The sequence below is a fragment of the Colius striatus genome, chromosome 12, assembly GCF_028858725.1.
Source record: "Colius striatus isolate bColStr4 chromosome 12, bColStr4.1.hap1, whole genome shotgun sequence".
Taxonomy (NCBI): domain Eukaryota; kingdom Metazoa; phylum Chordata; class Aves; order Coliiformes; family Coliidae; genus Colius; species Colius striatus.
The window spans coordinates 24,731,062-24,746,697 of NC_084770.1; the positions used below are offsets into that span (position 1 = coordinate 24,731,062).

The 15,636-nt window shown below is 63.9% G+C and overlaps 1 protein-coding gene across 2 annotated transcripts; it reads right to left on the reverse strand.

The window, feature by feature from the left end:
- Positions 1-1,617: 1,617 nt before the first annotated feature.
- AMOTL2 (angiomotin like 2) lies at positions 1,618-14,343 on the reverse strand. Of its 2 annotated transcripts, none has more exons than XM_062005885.1 (10): positions 14,222-14,343; positions 8,143-8,906; positions 6,406-6,625; positions 5,785-5,929; positions 5,567-5,659; positions 4,645-4,940; positions 3,688-3,980; positions 3,365-3,576; positions 3,093-3,236; positions 1,618-2,830 (listed from the first exon to the last, which is right to left on the reverse strand). In XM_062005885.1, exons 2-10 carry the CDS (start codon positions 8,832-8,834, stop codon positions 2,772-2,774), a joined length of 2,154 nt encoding a protein of 717 aa, XP_061861869.1. In that variant the 5' UTR covers positions 8,835-8,906; positions 14,222-14,343; the 3' UTR covers positions 1,618-2,771. The 2 variants fall into 2 exon arrangements, with proteins under 2 accessions (XP_061861869.1, XP_061861868.1); XM_062005884.1 differs by lacking the exon at positions 14,222-14,343 and adding an exon at positions 9,343-9,449.
- Between the last annotated feature and the right edge of the window lie 1,293 nt (positions 14,344-15,636).

Here is a 15,636-nt window from a genome sequence, read left to right on the forward strand (position 1 = left end):
GCAGGAGGAGCAGTGACCTCCTGCCCCAACCTGCAGGGCTTGGGCACGCTCTCCCCACTGCCTGCCTCCTGCATTCACAGATGGGCTTCGGGCTTCCCCTGTCCCTTCCCACGTGTGTTCACCTCTGCCTCACTCGTACAGGGCTGCTGCCTCCTTTTGCAGGCTCCCGGGGGCTGTGAAAGCCCTGGGTGGGGGGGTCCGTGGGGGAGCGGGCAAAGCTCTGAGCAAGGAGCCTGTGCCCTGAAGCCTGCAGGCAGGGAGCCCTGCTGAGAGGCCGCTCTGCATCCGGAATCGGGTAAATAAAGCGTGGGGCGTGAGCGCTGCGGAATGCCAGGAATGCTGCAAGGCTTCCCGGGCAGCAGCAGCCAGGGAGGCAGGGCAGGTACGGCCCCTGCACGGCGCCCACCGGGACCCCCCCGCACCACACACCCCCAGCAGCAGCAGCTCCCCGTGAGCTTCCCAGCCAGCCCTCCCCGCAGCAGCCCCGTTCTGAGGAGGACAGAAGGGTTCCCACGTGCATGGGGGTGGAATTGTTTCCCTGCTTGCAAAACCCAGGAGAAGCCATAGGTGGAAGGAGGATCCCAGCTCCCAGCTCCCCACGGCTCTGAGCCTCTCCAACCTGCTCTTGCAGCAACAGAGACTTGCAGGCTTTCAGCCACACTCCTTCACAGTTCCTGGCTGGGAAGGGTAGAGCTGAGCTCAGGCTCAGCATCACAGTCTTCCCAAAACTGGTGATCCTCAGCAGAGAGCCCTAAGCCACTTTCCAGGGAGGAGTTGGCAGCAAAGCTGTTTTCTTATGCCCTTGTTCTGCATAACCCGAGCTAAAGCCCATTGCAGGGCCTCAGAGATCTGCAGGTCTCCAGGGCTGGTGGGATGGAACAAGCTGAGCTGCCAATAAATACCAAGTGGTGCAAAAAAGGGAAAGTCCCAGCCGAGTGGTGATGGCTCCAGCTGGGCTGCCAGCACCCAAGCAGCTGGAGCAGAGGCCCCAGGGATGCTCCCTGGGAGGCAGTAATACAACAGCTATGGAAAAGGCAAACAACAGCAGCAAACAAAAAGCTCTGAGGAGAAGGGCTGGGGAGCAGCAGGGCCGGGCTGGGGAAGCCCTGAGGCAGCCCTGGCTGCAGCACCAGAAGCCAGGCAGCGTGGGGAGGGCTTGGAGGCAGCTGGCAAAGCTGAGAGGGAGCTCGGGCAGCAGGTCCAGGGGTGCCCGAGGATGTGGCCATCGAGGAGTCCCTGTGGCAGGGGCTTGTGAGGGTCCCAGCAGGATGGAGTTCCCACAGCACTGCAGGAAGGAAGCATCAGCATCTCTACCTCCCCCCTGGAGGTGGTGGGAATGAAATCCCAAGGGGAGGCTCCTTCCTTGGAGGGCTTCAAGCCCCACCTGGACACGTTCCTGTGTGACCTGATCTAGGTGACCCTGCTTCTGACTGGATGAGCTCTAGAGGTCCCTTCCAACCCCACCATTCTCTATGATTTCAGGGAACACAGAGACGCTCTTGAGTGTTTATTTCCCCTCTCCCACGCAGCTGTACCCCAAACAACAACCCTGGGGAGCTGGGCAAGGGCAGGGGGGCACCCAGCACAGGGGGAGAACAAAAAGAGTCGCTGTGGGGCAACATTTGGAGGGTTTTTTTATTAAAATACTGTTATACCCAGTGGAATGCTCCAGCAGCCTCGGTACAGGGTGGCAGAACGGAACAGCCAGGCTTACCTTTAAATACTCCAGATAACTTAACAAACAACAACTCACCATCTTTGGCAGGAAAAAAACAAACGTTCACAGCACGAGAAACACAACCAAAACTGAACCAAGAATGATCAATATTAATATAAAATATATTAAGTTGGGGGTTGGGTTCTTGGGGGCTGGCTTTAGGGGAGGGGTTTTTTTCTTCCTCTTTCATCACTTTTTGTCTGTTTGTTTTCCACTGTGTAAACAATGCACGAGAACCCAGCGGGGGCTGCTCAGGGGGGATAAAAATGCAGTTGGCCAGCAAATGCACGTGTGTTTAGAGAAGAAAGAAAGAGAGAAAGGGGGGGAAATGACATGTACATGAAGGGTAGGGCCAGGAAGCATCCGAGCTCACAGGAGTGAGGAGGGCGCTGGCCACGGGCAGAAGCCAGCTGCCGGTAGCCGTGGTGGGGGGATGAGCCACGACCTCCAAGGGCTCCGTGTCCCTCCAAGGGCTTCAGCTCTGCCTTCAAGGGCTTTCTCCTCCGCCTTGTGCTCCCTCCATGGTCGTTTTGGTTTTGTTTCACCGTCCCAGCCTCCTCACCCGCCTGTGGCCACGGCCCAGAGGCAGGATGTGGGTGTCAGGGGGTGATGGAGGGTTGGGGCTCCTGGTGTTTGGGGAGCATGGTGTGGTGGGACGCACGGAGGGACCCTCCCGGCTCTGCTCCCACCAAGAGACAAGGGGCTGTGGCTACAGCTCAGGTGAGCCCAGAGGGTTCAGTCCAGTCAGAAACCAAGCCCCTGGCAGGGCACGGAGGGTCAAGCCCCAGAGGTGGGACGGGGCCACAGGAAGCCCTCGGCCTCGGGAAGGAGAAGAGGCTGAAACATCATCCAAGAGCCGGGGGGATGTCCAGCGGGTGGTGAGGCCCCGCGGCCGCTGCGGGGTCCCCGGGCTCCAGCGCGCCCCGCGCAGCTGCCGAGCCGGGACGGGGCCCTGCCTGCCGAGCTCCAGGCTCGCTCCTTCCCACAGCCTCCTCCACCCCGTCCTGGGCAGGCAGGGAGGGCAGAGGGGCCGGTGTGCAGCCCCTGGCTGGCCTTAAATCAGGATCTCCACCATGTCGGACAGGTCTGGGACTCTGGCAGCAGCTGAGCTCTCTGCAGAGAGAAGAGACAAGAGCTGGAGGAGAGGTGAAGAGCATCAGCGCGGTGCCCAGCCCACGGGAGCTGCTGCTCCAGCCTCCCCCCACGGAGCTCAAGAGAAAAGCTCAGCACCTTAAACCTGAACACAGGCAACAAGCAGCCGCAGGGATTCACGGCCACCAGACCCCACGGGGGCCTTGAGAATGCCTCAAAGCATCCCCACCGCTTGTGCGGGGCACACCTGGGGGCTGCTGAGCCTCTGCCACCCCAGACTCACCCAGCAGAGCCGCGGGGCGGTCGCTGCCCTGGCCCTGGCCGCCGCCGTCGCCCGCCCCATCCGTCTGCGTGCTGCCGTCCCTGCTGCCGTGCTTGGCGTGCGCCGGGCTGCTGGGCGCCGCGGCCCCCTCGCCGCTGCCTTTGCCTGCCGGAGGAGGCACCGTCAGGCATCTCACCGGAGAAACCCCCGCCCCGTCCCCAAGCTCCCGGCAGCCGAAGCCTCGGGCTCCCGCCGCCGAGGGAAGGAGGGAGCAGGCGGGTGCCTCCACTCACCGGCGGCACCCCGGGAGCCGCCCTCGGGCGGCCGCTCGCTCTGGCCAGGCCCCGGCCAGCTCGGGCCGGCGGAGGCGGCGAAGACGGAGGGCACGGACTTGGCCGGCCGCAGGGAGCCCTGCAGGGCTTTGCTGGGGTCCCTCCGCGAGCGCTGCTGCAGCACCTTGATGACGGCGTCCTTCTCCAGGATCTGGGCGTGAAGGGCTTTCAGCCTGCGGAGGAGGAGAGGCGGATGCTGGGGGAGGAGCTGCAGGGAGCAAGGGGCACGCGGGGCCATGCAGCGAGGCCACGGCAAGAGCTCGCTGGCAAAGGTGGGGCCTCACCTGCTCTCCATCTCCTGGTGCTTGTGGCTGGCCAGGAGCAGCTCCTCGTTGAAGCTGCTGTTGGGGGAATGGCGCGGGGAATGGCTGATGAGGGTGGTGTCCCGCTGAGCGGCCGCCGTGGCCGCGGCGTCCATGGCGAACTGCCGCATGGTGCACTCCTCCAGGTACTTCTGCTCCCACTTGGTCATGTCAGCCTCCAGGGCCAGGATCTTCTCCTCCTTCTCCCTCAGCTGCTCGGAGAGCGTGTGGACGCTCAGCTCCGGCGTCCCCCCGCCTGCAGCTCCCGCCTGCCTCTGCACAACAAGCACAGGCCCCAAAGGGAGCATGAGGAGGTGCCTCAAGGAGGTGGCAGCATCCACCGTGTGTGGTATGTACCCACTATGTGTGACTGGCACCCACTGTGTGGCTGGTACCCACCTTGTGTGGCTGTCACCCACCATGTGTGGTATGTACCCACTATGTGTGACTGGCACCCACTGTGTGGCAGCACCCACCATGTGTGGTATGTACCCACTGTGTGTGGCTGGCACCCACTACATGTGGCAGCACCCACCACGTGTGGTATGTACCCACTATGTGTGACTGGCACCCACTGTGTGGCAGCACCCACCATGTGTGGTATGTACCCACATGTGTGACTGGCACCCACTGTGTGGCTGGTACCCACCACATGTGGCTGGTACCCACTATGTGTGACTGGCACCCACTGTGTGGCAGCACCCACCATGTGTGGTATGTACCCACTGTGTGTGACTGGCACCCACCACGTGTGGTACGTACCCACCACGTGTGACTGGCATCCACTGTGTGGCTGGTACCGACCACGTGTGGCAGCACCCACTATGTGTGGTATGTACCCACCATGTGTGACTGGCACCCACTGTGTGGCAGCAACCACCGTGTGTGGCAGCAACCACCGTGTGTGGCTGGTACCCACCACGTGTGGCTGTCACGCACCTGCTGAGCCCGCAGCATCTTCAGCTCCTGCTCCAGGCGTGTGCGGAGCCGCAGCTCCAGCTGCTCCCGCTTCTCGCAGGCGGCCTGGAGCTGGCCCAGCGCTGCCTGCAGCCGCTCCACCTTCTCCACGTAGGCTCTCTTCTTCCGCAGCTCGGCCTCGGCCTTGGCTGCCCGCGCCTGGGCGCTGCCCAGCGCCTGCTCCAGCAGCTCTGCCCGCCGACGCTGGTCCTCGTTGGCGCTGCGCAGCAGGGACACCTCCCGCTCCAGCTTCTCCTTCTCCTGCTGGTGCTCGTAGCCTGAAAGGGACCCCCCGCAAGTCTCAGTCGAGGAGCCTAAGGCTTGGTCTGTGAAGCCCCACCGGGCTCTTTGCTCCCCAAAACTCGGCCGTGCCATCCCTCCCCCAGCACACAGGGTATATGGGGCCCAGGGCCGTCCCAGCCGCTGGGGCAGATGGCCAAAAGCCTCCATTTGTCACATTCCAGCCCAAATTTTGGCTCATGCGAGGCCAAAGCTCCCCAGGGATGCAGATGGAGGGGAAGGGGATGCGATTCCTCCCGTGTAACACTGACGCCACATCTCTCTGCTCAAACAACAGATGTAGGTGTATTTTCCCTCCCCCCACAGCAAGAATAAGCTGAGGCCTGTGCAGCAGAGGAGGGAGGAGAGAGAGCAGGGCCGGGCTGGCGCGGGGCGGGAGTGCGGGCTCGGCGCTGGAAGAGCCGGCAGCAGCAGGAATGCGGGGAATGCGGGTCACGCCGCCGGCCGCCCAGCCGGGATTAATGGCTCGGGTCCAGCGCCAAGAGCAGCTCCATCCTCCCTGGGGAAGGGCCAGAGCTGCTGCCCGCCACCTCCTCCTCCTCCTCCAGCCCAAGGGAGCACGCCGAGCCCCATCCTCCCGTGCCCATCCTCTCCCGGGGCTTACTCTGCGCCAGGAGTTTGGCCACGCTGCCCTGGTTGCTCTCCTGGCTTTCCTGGGTCCTGCTGGCCAGCTGCTTGTTCGCCGACTCCAACCGCTCTGGTCCAAAGGCAATTAAACCCAATTAAGGCTCCAATACAAGGCTTTGGATGAAGTGGGAGACACTGGCGGGTGGGTGGGACCACGAGTGCCCGTTGGGGATGGGGACACGGAGGGTCCCTCACCTTTCAGGTCCCGGTTGAAGTCCTGGAGGCGCCTCATCTCACCGTCCCTCTTGTTCCTCATGGCCTTCTCCAAGGCTTCCCGCTTGGACGACGCCTTGACGAGGTTCTCGTAGTCCTCGGAGATGCGCTGGATCTCGCTCTCCAGCTGGGGCACAGCAAGGGACAGGCCGGGCTCAGACATCCGTGGAATGAGGAAAGGCGAGGCAGAGCCCGGCCACGGCTCCCCGGCGCCGCTCAGCCCGGCCTGGGCTGCCTCAGGAGCTCAGGGCACCCCGGGCTGACCCCCACAGCACGTTCAGGGAGGGGGGGAAACGGACTTTCTCTGCCTTGCTTCCCGCAGCAGGCTCCCTGGGCAAGGTTTTGGCCGTGCCGGAGCCCGGCCGGCAGGGAACAGCCGCCCCTTGTACGCGGCCGCACAAAGGGCCGTCTGTGGCGGCCGGGGCCGGGCGCAGCGGAGGGAGGGAGGGAGGGGGCACGGCAGAACGGGCTCCTTCTGCCCGGGGCCGGCTGCCGGGGCGCAGCTGCTGGAGGGGAACCGGCCGCCGCAGGGACGGGGGAGAAGGGATTAAGCGGCTAAAGGGGGCAGCTTGCCTGCCGCGGGGGCTCGCGGCGGCCGCTCACCTTGTGGATGCGGGCGGCCTTGTCGGCGCAGCTCTGCAGCTCCCGCCGCAGCCGCTCGCTCTCCCGCTGCAGCCGCTCGTTCTCGCATAGGACGGCGTCCACCCGGGCCAGGCGGCTGCCGGCCGACACGGCCTGAGCGCTCACCAGGGCCTCCACGGCCGCGGGGCCCAGCGCGCCCGGGCACAGCGGGAAAGCGGTGGGGACGTGGCTGGGCAGCACCCTGCAGGGAAGGAGGGGAAGGGATGCTCAAGGGGCTTGGAATCATGGAATCACACAGTCATTGGGGTTGTTAAAGCCCCTGAAGCTGCTGCAGCCCCAGCCCTGCCCTCACCCTGCCCAGCCCACCACTACCCCACGGCCCTCAGCACCTCAGCCCCACGGCTCTGGGATCCCTCCAGGGCTGGGCACTCCCCCAGCTCCCTGGGCAGCCTGGCACAGGTGCTGACACCCCTCTCAGGGAAACAGTTCTGCCTCAGTTCAGCTTGGTGAGGCGGGAGAACCAACCACACCTCCCACAGCCCACCGACCGCACAGAGCCGCGGGCTGAGCGGGCACCAGTGCCTCCAGGTCACGCCAGAGGAGTGGGGGCTCTGGGATGAGCCTGCTGGGAGGCGTTTGCTTTCTAAAAGCTCCTTGCCCAAGCACCCTCCAACACAAAACAACCCGTCTGGCAGAGATGCCTTGACCTGCCCACCCCAGCGCTGGGCTGGAGGGGCTCCCAGCCCCCTGACCCAGCCTCTCCCTGGGGCTGCCACAGACGGACAACAGCTCAGCAAAGGATGCGAGAGCTGTCAGCGCTGCTCCCTCGCCTTGTTTCCTGGGCACAGTGAGGGCTTCTGGCTCTGCTCCCACCCACCAAAGTATCCCCCCATGGTGGCTGCATCCAGAGGGACAGGCCAGCCCGGCCACCGCTCAGTTGAACCCTCCGAGCCCCCCACAGCAGAGCCCGCCAAGGGTCGCATTCCTGCGGGATGATAGAGGAGCGGGGAAGGAGAAATACATCTTCCTCGTGGCTCCCCTTCCCCTCTTTGTTCCCTGGAAGGAGGTTTTCCTGACGGAGATGCTATCGCTCTCCGCCTGGGTAGGCCAAGCAGGGCCGGGAGCAGCGTGAGGCCTCCCACCCAGTGCCCAGCTCCCTCGTCCCCATCGTTATCCACACGGGAAGGAGCCGATTCCAGCCTTCCCCAGCACCAGGCAGTGCCTGCGCCTCGGGACCCCCACATCTCTCCGTGGCCCTCGCACACACCAGCTGAGGCTTTGCTGGAGGCGTCAAGCTGCCAAAGGGAAGGGCTGGCACTGCCTCTGCCAACCTTCGGGCGCTGGCTCGGGCTCGGCAGCAGCCCCACAGCCGTGCCACACGGACACCCCAGCTCAGCCCCACGCAGCAGGGAGCGCTTTGGCCTTTGCCACCCCGCCCTGCTCCACGTTTTAGCTGCTTCCTGAGCTGGTTCCAGCTCCTGAACTGACCCCAAATTCCTGCCAGCACGTGGGGAGGGGGCAGGGTCTGCAGAGGCAGCGGGACATTCATCACCACTTGGAAAAACCCAATGTGCTGGGGGAAACTGGAGGGAGGAGAGGACCAGAGGGGTCCCACAGACCCCCGTGGGCTGAGCCAGGCCTGGCCCTGGTTTGGCAGCGGCCGCCCCGGGGCCCCTCTGCCCTCGCATCCACCCCAGCTGCCCCTGGGGCACCGCGGCCCAGAGACACCCGCCAGCGGGCCCAGGGGCCGCAGGTTACCTGATGTCGGGATGCTGGAATCCAGGACCCTCCCGCGAGCAGGGCCGGGGCTCGGCCAGGTAAACGTCCTGGGAAGGGATGACGTAGGGATACTCCGGGGGGGGTCCCCGCGGCTCCAGCCCCTCGGGGGGCTGCTGCCCTCGCAGGGCGGCCAGCTGGTGGTGGCGGGAGAGCTGGGGGTAGCTGTGGGAAGCGCTGATGGGGCTCTGCGCCTTGGCCCCGTTCCTCTCCAGCGACAGCCGCATCAGCCGCTCGCTCAGCGACCGCACGTGGCCGTGCTTCAGCTCCTTCAGCCCCTCGTCCGGGCGCCGGGCGCCGCCGTCCCCGGGCCCCGCGGGCTGCCGGCCGGCCCGCTGCGAGGCATACAGCTGGGAATGCGCCTTGGCCTCCTCGTAGCTCGGCAGCTCCTCGCCCTTGTGCTGGGGCTGGCACAGCCGATGGACGCCGTTCTCCAGGTAGACGTGGTCGGAGTGATGCTCCTGGCCCTGCGGCTCCTGCCGCGTGGACTGCTGCACCATCTGGCTCTCCTCGGGGCTGAGGCTCTCCAGGGAGGAGCGCGGGCTGCCGCCGCCGCGCAGGGCCTGCTGCTGGATGGCCAGCAGCGTGCGGTTCTCCGTCAGGTTGCCGTAGCGCAGCTGCTCCTGGATCAGCCGGTGCAGGACCGTCCCGTTGGAGTCCTCCGCTGTCCTCATGGCTGACGCAGACTCCTTCGCACCCGACGCGGGCCGCGGGCTCCTCAGCGGCAACGCGCCACGCCGAGGAAGCTGCGCGGGGAGAGACGGGCGTGAGCGGAGCTGCCGCGGCGGGGCTGCGGCTCCTTCCAGCCCCCCACTGCCACTCGGTGGCGCGGGAGCGGGGCGGGCGGGCCCGACGGCGGGCTGCCGGCCGGGAATCCGGCCCGGCTCGGCCCGGCACGCCGGCAGCCGGGGCGGGCCCGAGGGCTGGGAGCCCGCGGCGCTGAGCCGGGCTGAGCACGGCCGCTCTCATCGCACCCGCGGCCGCGGGGCCCGGCGCTGGCTCCCTCCCCCGACCCGCGACCTCCCCCCTGCACGAGCGGCCCCGGGAGCGAGCAGGAGCCCCCCCCCCGCCCGCTCGCCGATGTCTCCCGCGGCCAGGGCGAGCCGGGCCGGGCCCTCCCGCTGCCGGTGGGGTCCCGGGGCGCTGGGGGCGCGCTGGGAGCGCGGCCGGAGCGGCACTTACCGGGGCATGGCGGAGCGGGACGGCGGCGGTGCTGCCCGGGGAGCGCGGCAGCTGTTCTGGGCGTCCCGCCGGCAGCGGGGGCCGGCCCGGGCTCTGCTATGCCCGGAATGCAGCCACCGGGCCCGCCCGCCCCGCCCCACCGCCCCGCCGCCCCGCCCCGGCACGGCACGGCACGGCACGGCACGGCACGGCACGGCACGGCCCCCCGGCACGGTGGCTGCCGGCAGAGGGAGCGCAGGCACGGACACGGGCACACGGACAGTGGGACACAGACAGGGACATGGACACATGGACATAGACACACGAGCACATGGACACACGGACACGGGCAGAGTCATTAACACACGGGCACAGAGGCAGAAACGGGCACAGACAGACATGAAGATGGACTGAAACATGGGCTTGGGCATGGACATGGGCACAGACACTGAGACACTGAGACACGGGGGTTGTGGGGCAGCAGCAACTGCCCCTGGCACCGTGCCCCCTGGGTGTCCCTCCCGGCTGCACGGGCGTGCTGGCAGCGTGCAGGGATGCTGGGGCACTGGGGCATGTGCTGGGCCCAGGGGCAGTGGTGGGGGCGCCAGGGGCAAGGGGGCAGCTGCAGGAGCGGGGCTGGGGGCACTGGGGGCACTGGGGGCGGTGGGGGCACTGGGGGCGGTGGGGGCCAGGGCTGGCGTGCGGGGCCGTGGCAGCTGCCGTGGCGGGGGGGCCGTGAGCTCTGCCCACCAGCTGTCCCACCCCATAAATCTGCCTGTGTAATCGCTGCTCCAGAGACGTGCCATTGTCTGCAAGGCCAAGCCAGCTCCACAGAAACCTGCCGGCCCCATCTGCTCAGCCCCTCGGCCCCCTCCCCTCAGCCTCGCTGTGGGGGGGCTGCTGCCTGGCTGGAAGAGCAGCCGGCCCCGCCAGCCCCTGGGTGTCCCCTGCCCCCTCCCAGCCTCAGCTTCCCTTTCGGGGCAGATGCCAGTTGGGATCACAGTGGGACTGTGCTGGGGACACACAGGAGGGACTGGAGGAGCCATCAGGGTCCAAATTACCTAAAGAGCCCCCACTTATCATTGGGGGGGGGACACTGAGAAGACAGAGGAGCACGAGGCTCGAGGCTCCTGTTGTTACCCAGCACCCAAAGGTGTGGGTCAGGAGCCCAAAGCCGGTGTTGCCTGCAGGGATGAGGCAGCAGATGGCTGGGGGAGGGGGCAGGGGGGAGGTGGCCAGAGGCAGGTGCTGGGGACACATTGCTAATTAGCTCTGGGACATTAAACTCTCATTCTGTGAGAGGGATCTTCCAACCCACAGGCAGGGCTGGGCCGGGGCTGGGGGGAGGATGCTGTGGTGGTGCTCAGCCCTTCTCCTTTCTCTGCTGCTTCTGCTGCTGTGAAATCCAAACCCATCCTATCCCACCTCAGCATCGCCCCCAGGTCACCCCATGTGCCCTGACAGACACGGGATGGGATGGCATGGCATTGGATAGGATGGCATGGCATAACATGGGATGGGATGGGATGGCATGGGATGGGATGGCATGGCATGGGATGGGATGGCATGGCATAACATGGGATGGGATGGGATGGCATGGGATGGGATGGGATGGCATGGGATGGGATGGGATAGGATGGCATGGGATGGGATGGGATGGCATGGCATGGCATGGCATGGCATAACATGGGATGGGATGGGATGGGATGGGATGGGATGGGATGGGATGGGATGGGATGGGATGGCATGGCATAGCATGGCATGGCATGGCATGGCATAGCATGGCATGGGATGGCATGGCATGGCATGGGATGGGATGGCATGGCATGGCATGGGATGGCATAGGATAGGATGGCATGGGATGGGATGGCATAGCATGGCATGGGATGAGATGAGATTGCATGGCATGGCATGGGATGGAGTGGGATGGGATGACATGGCATGGCATGGGATGAGATTGCATGGCATGGCATAAGATGGCATGGCATGGCATGGCATGGGATGAGATTGTATGGCATGGCATGAGATGGGATGGGATGCGATAGGATGGCATGGCATGGCATGGCATGGCATAGCACGGCGTGGCATGGCATGGCATGGCATGGGATGAGATTGCATGGCATGGGATGGGATGAGATTGCATGGCATGGGATGGGATGGGATGGCATGGCATGGGATGGAATGGGATGGGATGGCATGGCATGGAATAGGATGGCATGGCATGGCACAGCAGGCAAAACAGCTGCAGCTCTCTCCCTCGGGGTTTTCTGGCTTTCTAGCAACTGGTGAAAAGGGAATCCCCAAAGAGGAGCAGGCACCAGCCTCAGAGGCACAGAGGATGCACAGGGACAAGGAGCTTTTGCTCAGAGGAAGAGGAGCACGGAGATACAGAGCCAGAGCTGAAGGACACACTCTACTGTGCTCAGTCTACGCTGGGGCTAACAGCCCATCAGCTGCCCCAGCCAGCCTGGGCCATGCTACTTACCAAACAGCAACTGGGCTCAAGAAACAAGTTTTCAGGCCAGTTTTACCAGTGCCATGTCAAATCTGCCTGGCTGGAGTTTCAGAGGAGGCTCAGCACCAGGCCTGTGGGTATGGGGGAGGCCCTGGGGTGGGGTGGGACACACTGCTCCACAGCAACAAGCCCAGCAGCAGCACCTCAGAAGGGCTGTGGCCCAGGGGATGGGAGACCCCAGCCCATACCTGAGGGAGCTGGGCAGCCTCTCCCAGCTCATCCACTGCCTTCCCTCTGCCTGCACCATCCTGCTTCCCTCCCTCTCTTAGCATCACCGTGCTTGCAGCAGCAGGAAACCCCTCCTGGGCTGATAACCCTTTGCTAAGTGATCCAAAGAGTTTCCTCTTTTTCTTTCTGCTGCTGGAGGTGAAAAAAAGAGCCTCAATCTTTTCCTCTGGAGAAGGTGAAAGAGCAGCTGGCTGGCAGTCCCATGCTGGGCCAGCTCCGTGGGCACTGGGGGGATTCCTCACATGGACCCTCTTGCCCCGGTGTGAGTGTGGGGATGGGCAGCCCATGGGGGCTGTGCTGTGGGGCTGTGCTATGAGGGTTGTGCTGTGGGGCCTGTACTTTGGGGGCTGTGATGTTGGGGCTGTGCTGTGGGAGCTGTCCTGTGGGGCTGTGCTGTGAGACTGTGCTGTGGGGCTATGATGTGGGGCTGTGCTGTGAGACTGTGCTGTGGGGCTATGATGTGGGGCTGTGCTGTGGGGCTGTGATGTGAGGGTTGTGCTGTGGGGGCTGTGCTGTGGGGCTGTGATGTGAGGGTTGTGCTGTGACAGTTGTGCTGTGGGGCTGTGATGTGGGGGTTGTGCTGTAGGGTTGTGCTGTGGGGGTTGTGCTGTGGGGCTGTGATGTGAGGGCTGTGATGTGGGGGCTGTGCTGTGGGGCTGTGCTGTGGGGCTGTGATGTGGGGGCTGTGCTGTGGGGCTGTGCTGTGGGGGTTGTGCTGTGGGGGTTGTGCTGTAGGGTTGTGCTGTGGGGCTGTGCTGTGGGGGTTGTGCTGTGGGGGTTGTGCTGTAGGGTTGTGCTGTGGGGCTGTGATGTGAGGGTTGTGCTGTGGGGGCTGTGCTGTGGGGCTGTGCTGTGAGGGTTGTGCTGTGGGGCTGTGCTGTGGGGCTGTGATGTGAGGGTTGTACTGTGAGGGTTGTGCTGTGGGGGTTGTGCTGTGGGGCTGTGATGTGAGGGCTGTGATGTGGGGGCTGTGCTGTGGGGCTGTGCTGTGGGGCTGTGATGTGGGGCTGTGCTGTGGGGCTGTGATGTGGGGGCTGTGCTGTGGGGCTGTGCTGTGGGGGTTGTGCTGTAGGGTTGTGCTGTGGGGCTGTGCTGTGGGGGTTGTGCTGTGGGGGTTGTGCTGTAGGGTTGTGCTGTGGGGCTGTGATGTGAGGGCTGTGATGTGGGGGCTGTGCTGTGGGGGTTGTGCTGTAGGGTTGTGATGTGAGGGTTGTGATGTGAGGGTTGTGCTGTGAGGGTTGTGATGTGAGGGTTGTGCTGTGAGGGTTGTGCTGTGGGGCTGTGCTGTGGGGCTGTGATGTGAGGGTTGTGCTGTGGAGCTGTGCTGTGAGGTGCTGGGTGAGTGCAGGTGCCGCTGTGCTGTCCCAGGCTGACACACAGCTCTGCAATGCAGAGCCCTCCCTCTGACCTCAGCTCTGAGCCTTATCGGCCTGTGTCTCGGAGCCAGGCCAAGCAGCCAGGAAAATGCTCGTGGGGTGAGATCACCTCGGCTGCCTCTGTGGCTCCCCAAGCCCTGGGGAGCCCAGGGAAGAGGGTGGCTGGAGCTGCTGCCATGGACAGGGGGGTGCAGATGGCCTCGGGCTGAGATCAGCTCCTGGGCAATTGCTGGGTGTCAGGGGCATGGGGGGACAATTTGGTGTGTTGTCTCCAGTGACAGGACTGGGGGTGATGGACATCAGCTAGAACACAAACAGTTCCCCTGGCACAGGAGGAGAAAGTCCTTTGGTGCTGAGCTGAGGGAGCCCTGGCCCAGGCTGCCCAGGGAGGGTGTGGAGGCTCCTTCTCGGGAGGTTTCCAACCCCACCTGGACACGTTCCTGTGCCCCCTGAGCCAGGGGAACCTGCTTGAGCAGGGGCTGGGGCTAGATGAGCTCTGCAGGGCCCTTCCAGCCCCCACCACTCTGGGAGTCCATGAGAGAGGGGCTCCAGGAGGGACCTGCAGCTCACACCTATTCATTAGCCACCAGGATAAATGGAGATAGGGCCTCAGGAGCAGTTTGGCCAAGATGAGGGAGATGCTGGAGGACTCTGCCCAGACTGGCACAGCTGTGTGTGGCAGAAATGCTGTTTCTGCACTGCAGCTGTGGGGAGCAGCCCCAGCCACGGCCGCTCAGTGCAGGCCTGAGCGTCCCCAGCACTCCTGAGCTGCTGCATGTACCTGTGGCTCAGCTTGGGGGGGATGTACAAATCCTCCCTGGGTGTCTGCTCAGCTAGGCCACTGTGCTTCAATGCTCTGCTCCTCTGTGTCCCAGCAGGGTCCCTCTCCTGGCTCACAGCATGGGTGCTGCCCCTAGCAATGGAGGAAAGCAAAGGGAAAGGTGAGAAGACCAAGACTTGACAGTGATGGGCACTGAACTTGCTGCTGGCACGTTTCTGCCACACCCCCACCCACACTGAAGGTCTCGCTTATGGCCACGAGCTTGTGGCTGGCAGCCTGCAGCTCTGCTCTCATCCAGCTTTGTTTTGCCCAGGTGGGCCTCCTTGGGGAAAAGACACAGGGACAGGTCCTGCACCACAGGTCAGGAGTCCCACCACCAGCTCTGGACAAGGACAGTGCTGGAACCCAGTTCAGGTGTCAGAAGAGCAATACCTGCATTGGCTGGGGTGAATTTGAGCCCCTTTGGATGTTGGAGCTGTTTTTGTTGTGCTGGAGGTGACCTGTTCTCCAGAGCTAACCTGGCACCCCTCTATCACACACAGGCAGCACCTGGAGACCTCCAAGGGGAACGTGGAGCCCAAGTGCACCAAGATCCTCTCACACTCTCCCCTTTCACCATATCCTGGGCCCGTCTCCTCTCACCGTCGCACAGTGCAAGGCTGACCCTTCCCCAGCCCAAGGTAGGAAGGTTCCATTGGCCACCAAGCAGAGGCCTTTGAGCACAGTCACATACTTGAGCTGTGTGCTGGATGACACAATAGCAAATGCCTCTGCAGCCCCGGCCCTCTGGAGCATTTCCTTAGCTTGCTGGAATTTCCGTTGCGTCTTTCCTCTCCCAGGCTCCCAGCACAAGCCAGTGCCACCACGGCTGTGTGCTGGGCAGCCTCTGCAGCCAGGACTGCTCTCTTGCTTCCCCTCTCCTCCTGTGCCTGAGGAGTGAGCTCCCAGGGGAGGGGAGGGGGGGTGTTGGCTTCGGCTCCCCCCTTGATTAATCACCAAAGGCGACTCTGCCCATCAAGGAAAGATTTACAAGGCAGGCAGGAAGGTCTTGTTTTCACAGGAGCGCCTCAAACACATGCACACAGTAGGAAAAGCAAACATTCCAAGCATACCAAGGGATCCACGGGATAAAAATTCCCCAAACAGCTCAGATTAAGATACTTGGCTGCACATGGAAACACTATAACCTGAGCTGAAGGGCTGAATTGTCTGGTTTAGCATAGAGCCTCGTGCAACAACCTGAGCTGCATGGGAACAGGCAGCCCAGGGGGCAGGGAGGGGGTCAGCAGCACTGCCCTGCACACAATAAAGGTCAGGGCTCACCCCCACCCCTCTCCCAGCTCCACATGCTCACCAGAGCTCTCTGCCAGGAGGGGAACCTGAGTTCTCCTTTGGAAATGCTCAGCCCTGCTCCT

Bases quoted from the DNA above. Each gene is read 5' to 3' on its own strand.
- AMOTL2 (XM_062005885.1), bottom strand. From the start codon at position 8,834: ATGAGGACAGCGGAGGACTCCAACGGGACGGTCCTGCACCGGCTGATC. The intron at 6,626-8,142 runs GTAACCTGCGGC...CCTTCCCTGCAG, and splicing joins TTCCAGCATCCCGACATCAG to GGTGCTGCCCAGCCACGTCC. The intron at 2,831-3,092 runs GTGAGTCTGGGG...TTCTCTCTGCAG, and splicing joins CCGCCCCGCGGCTCTGCTGG to AGAGCTCAGCTGCTGCCAGA.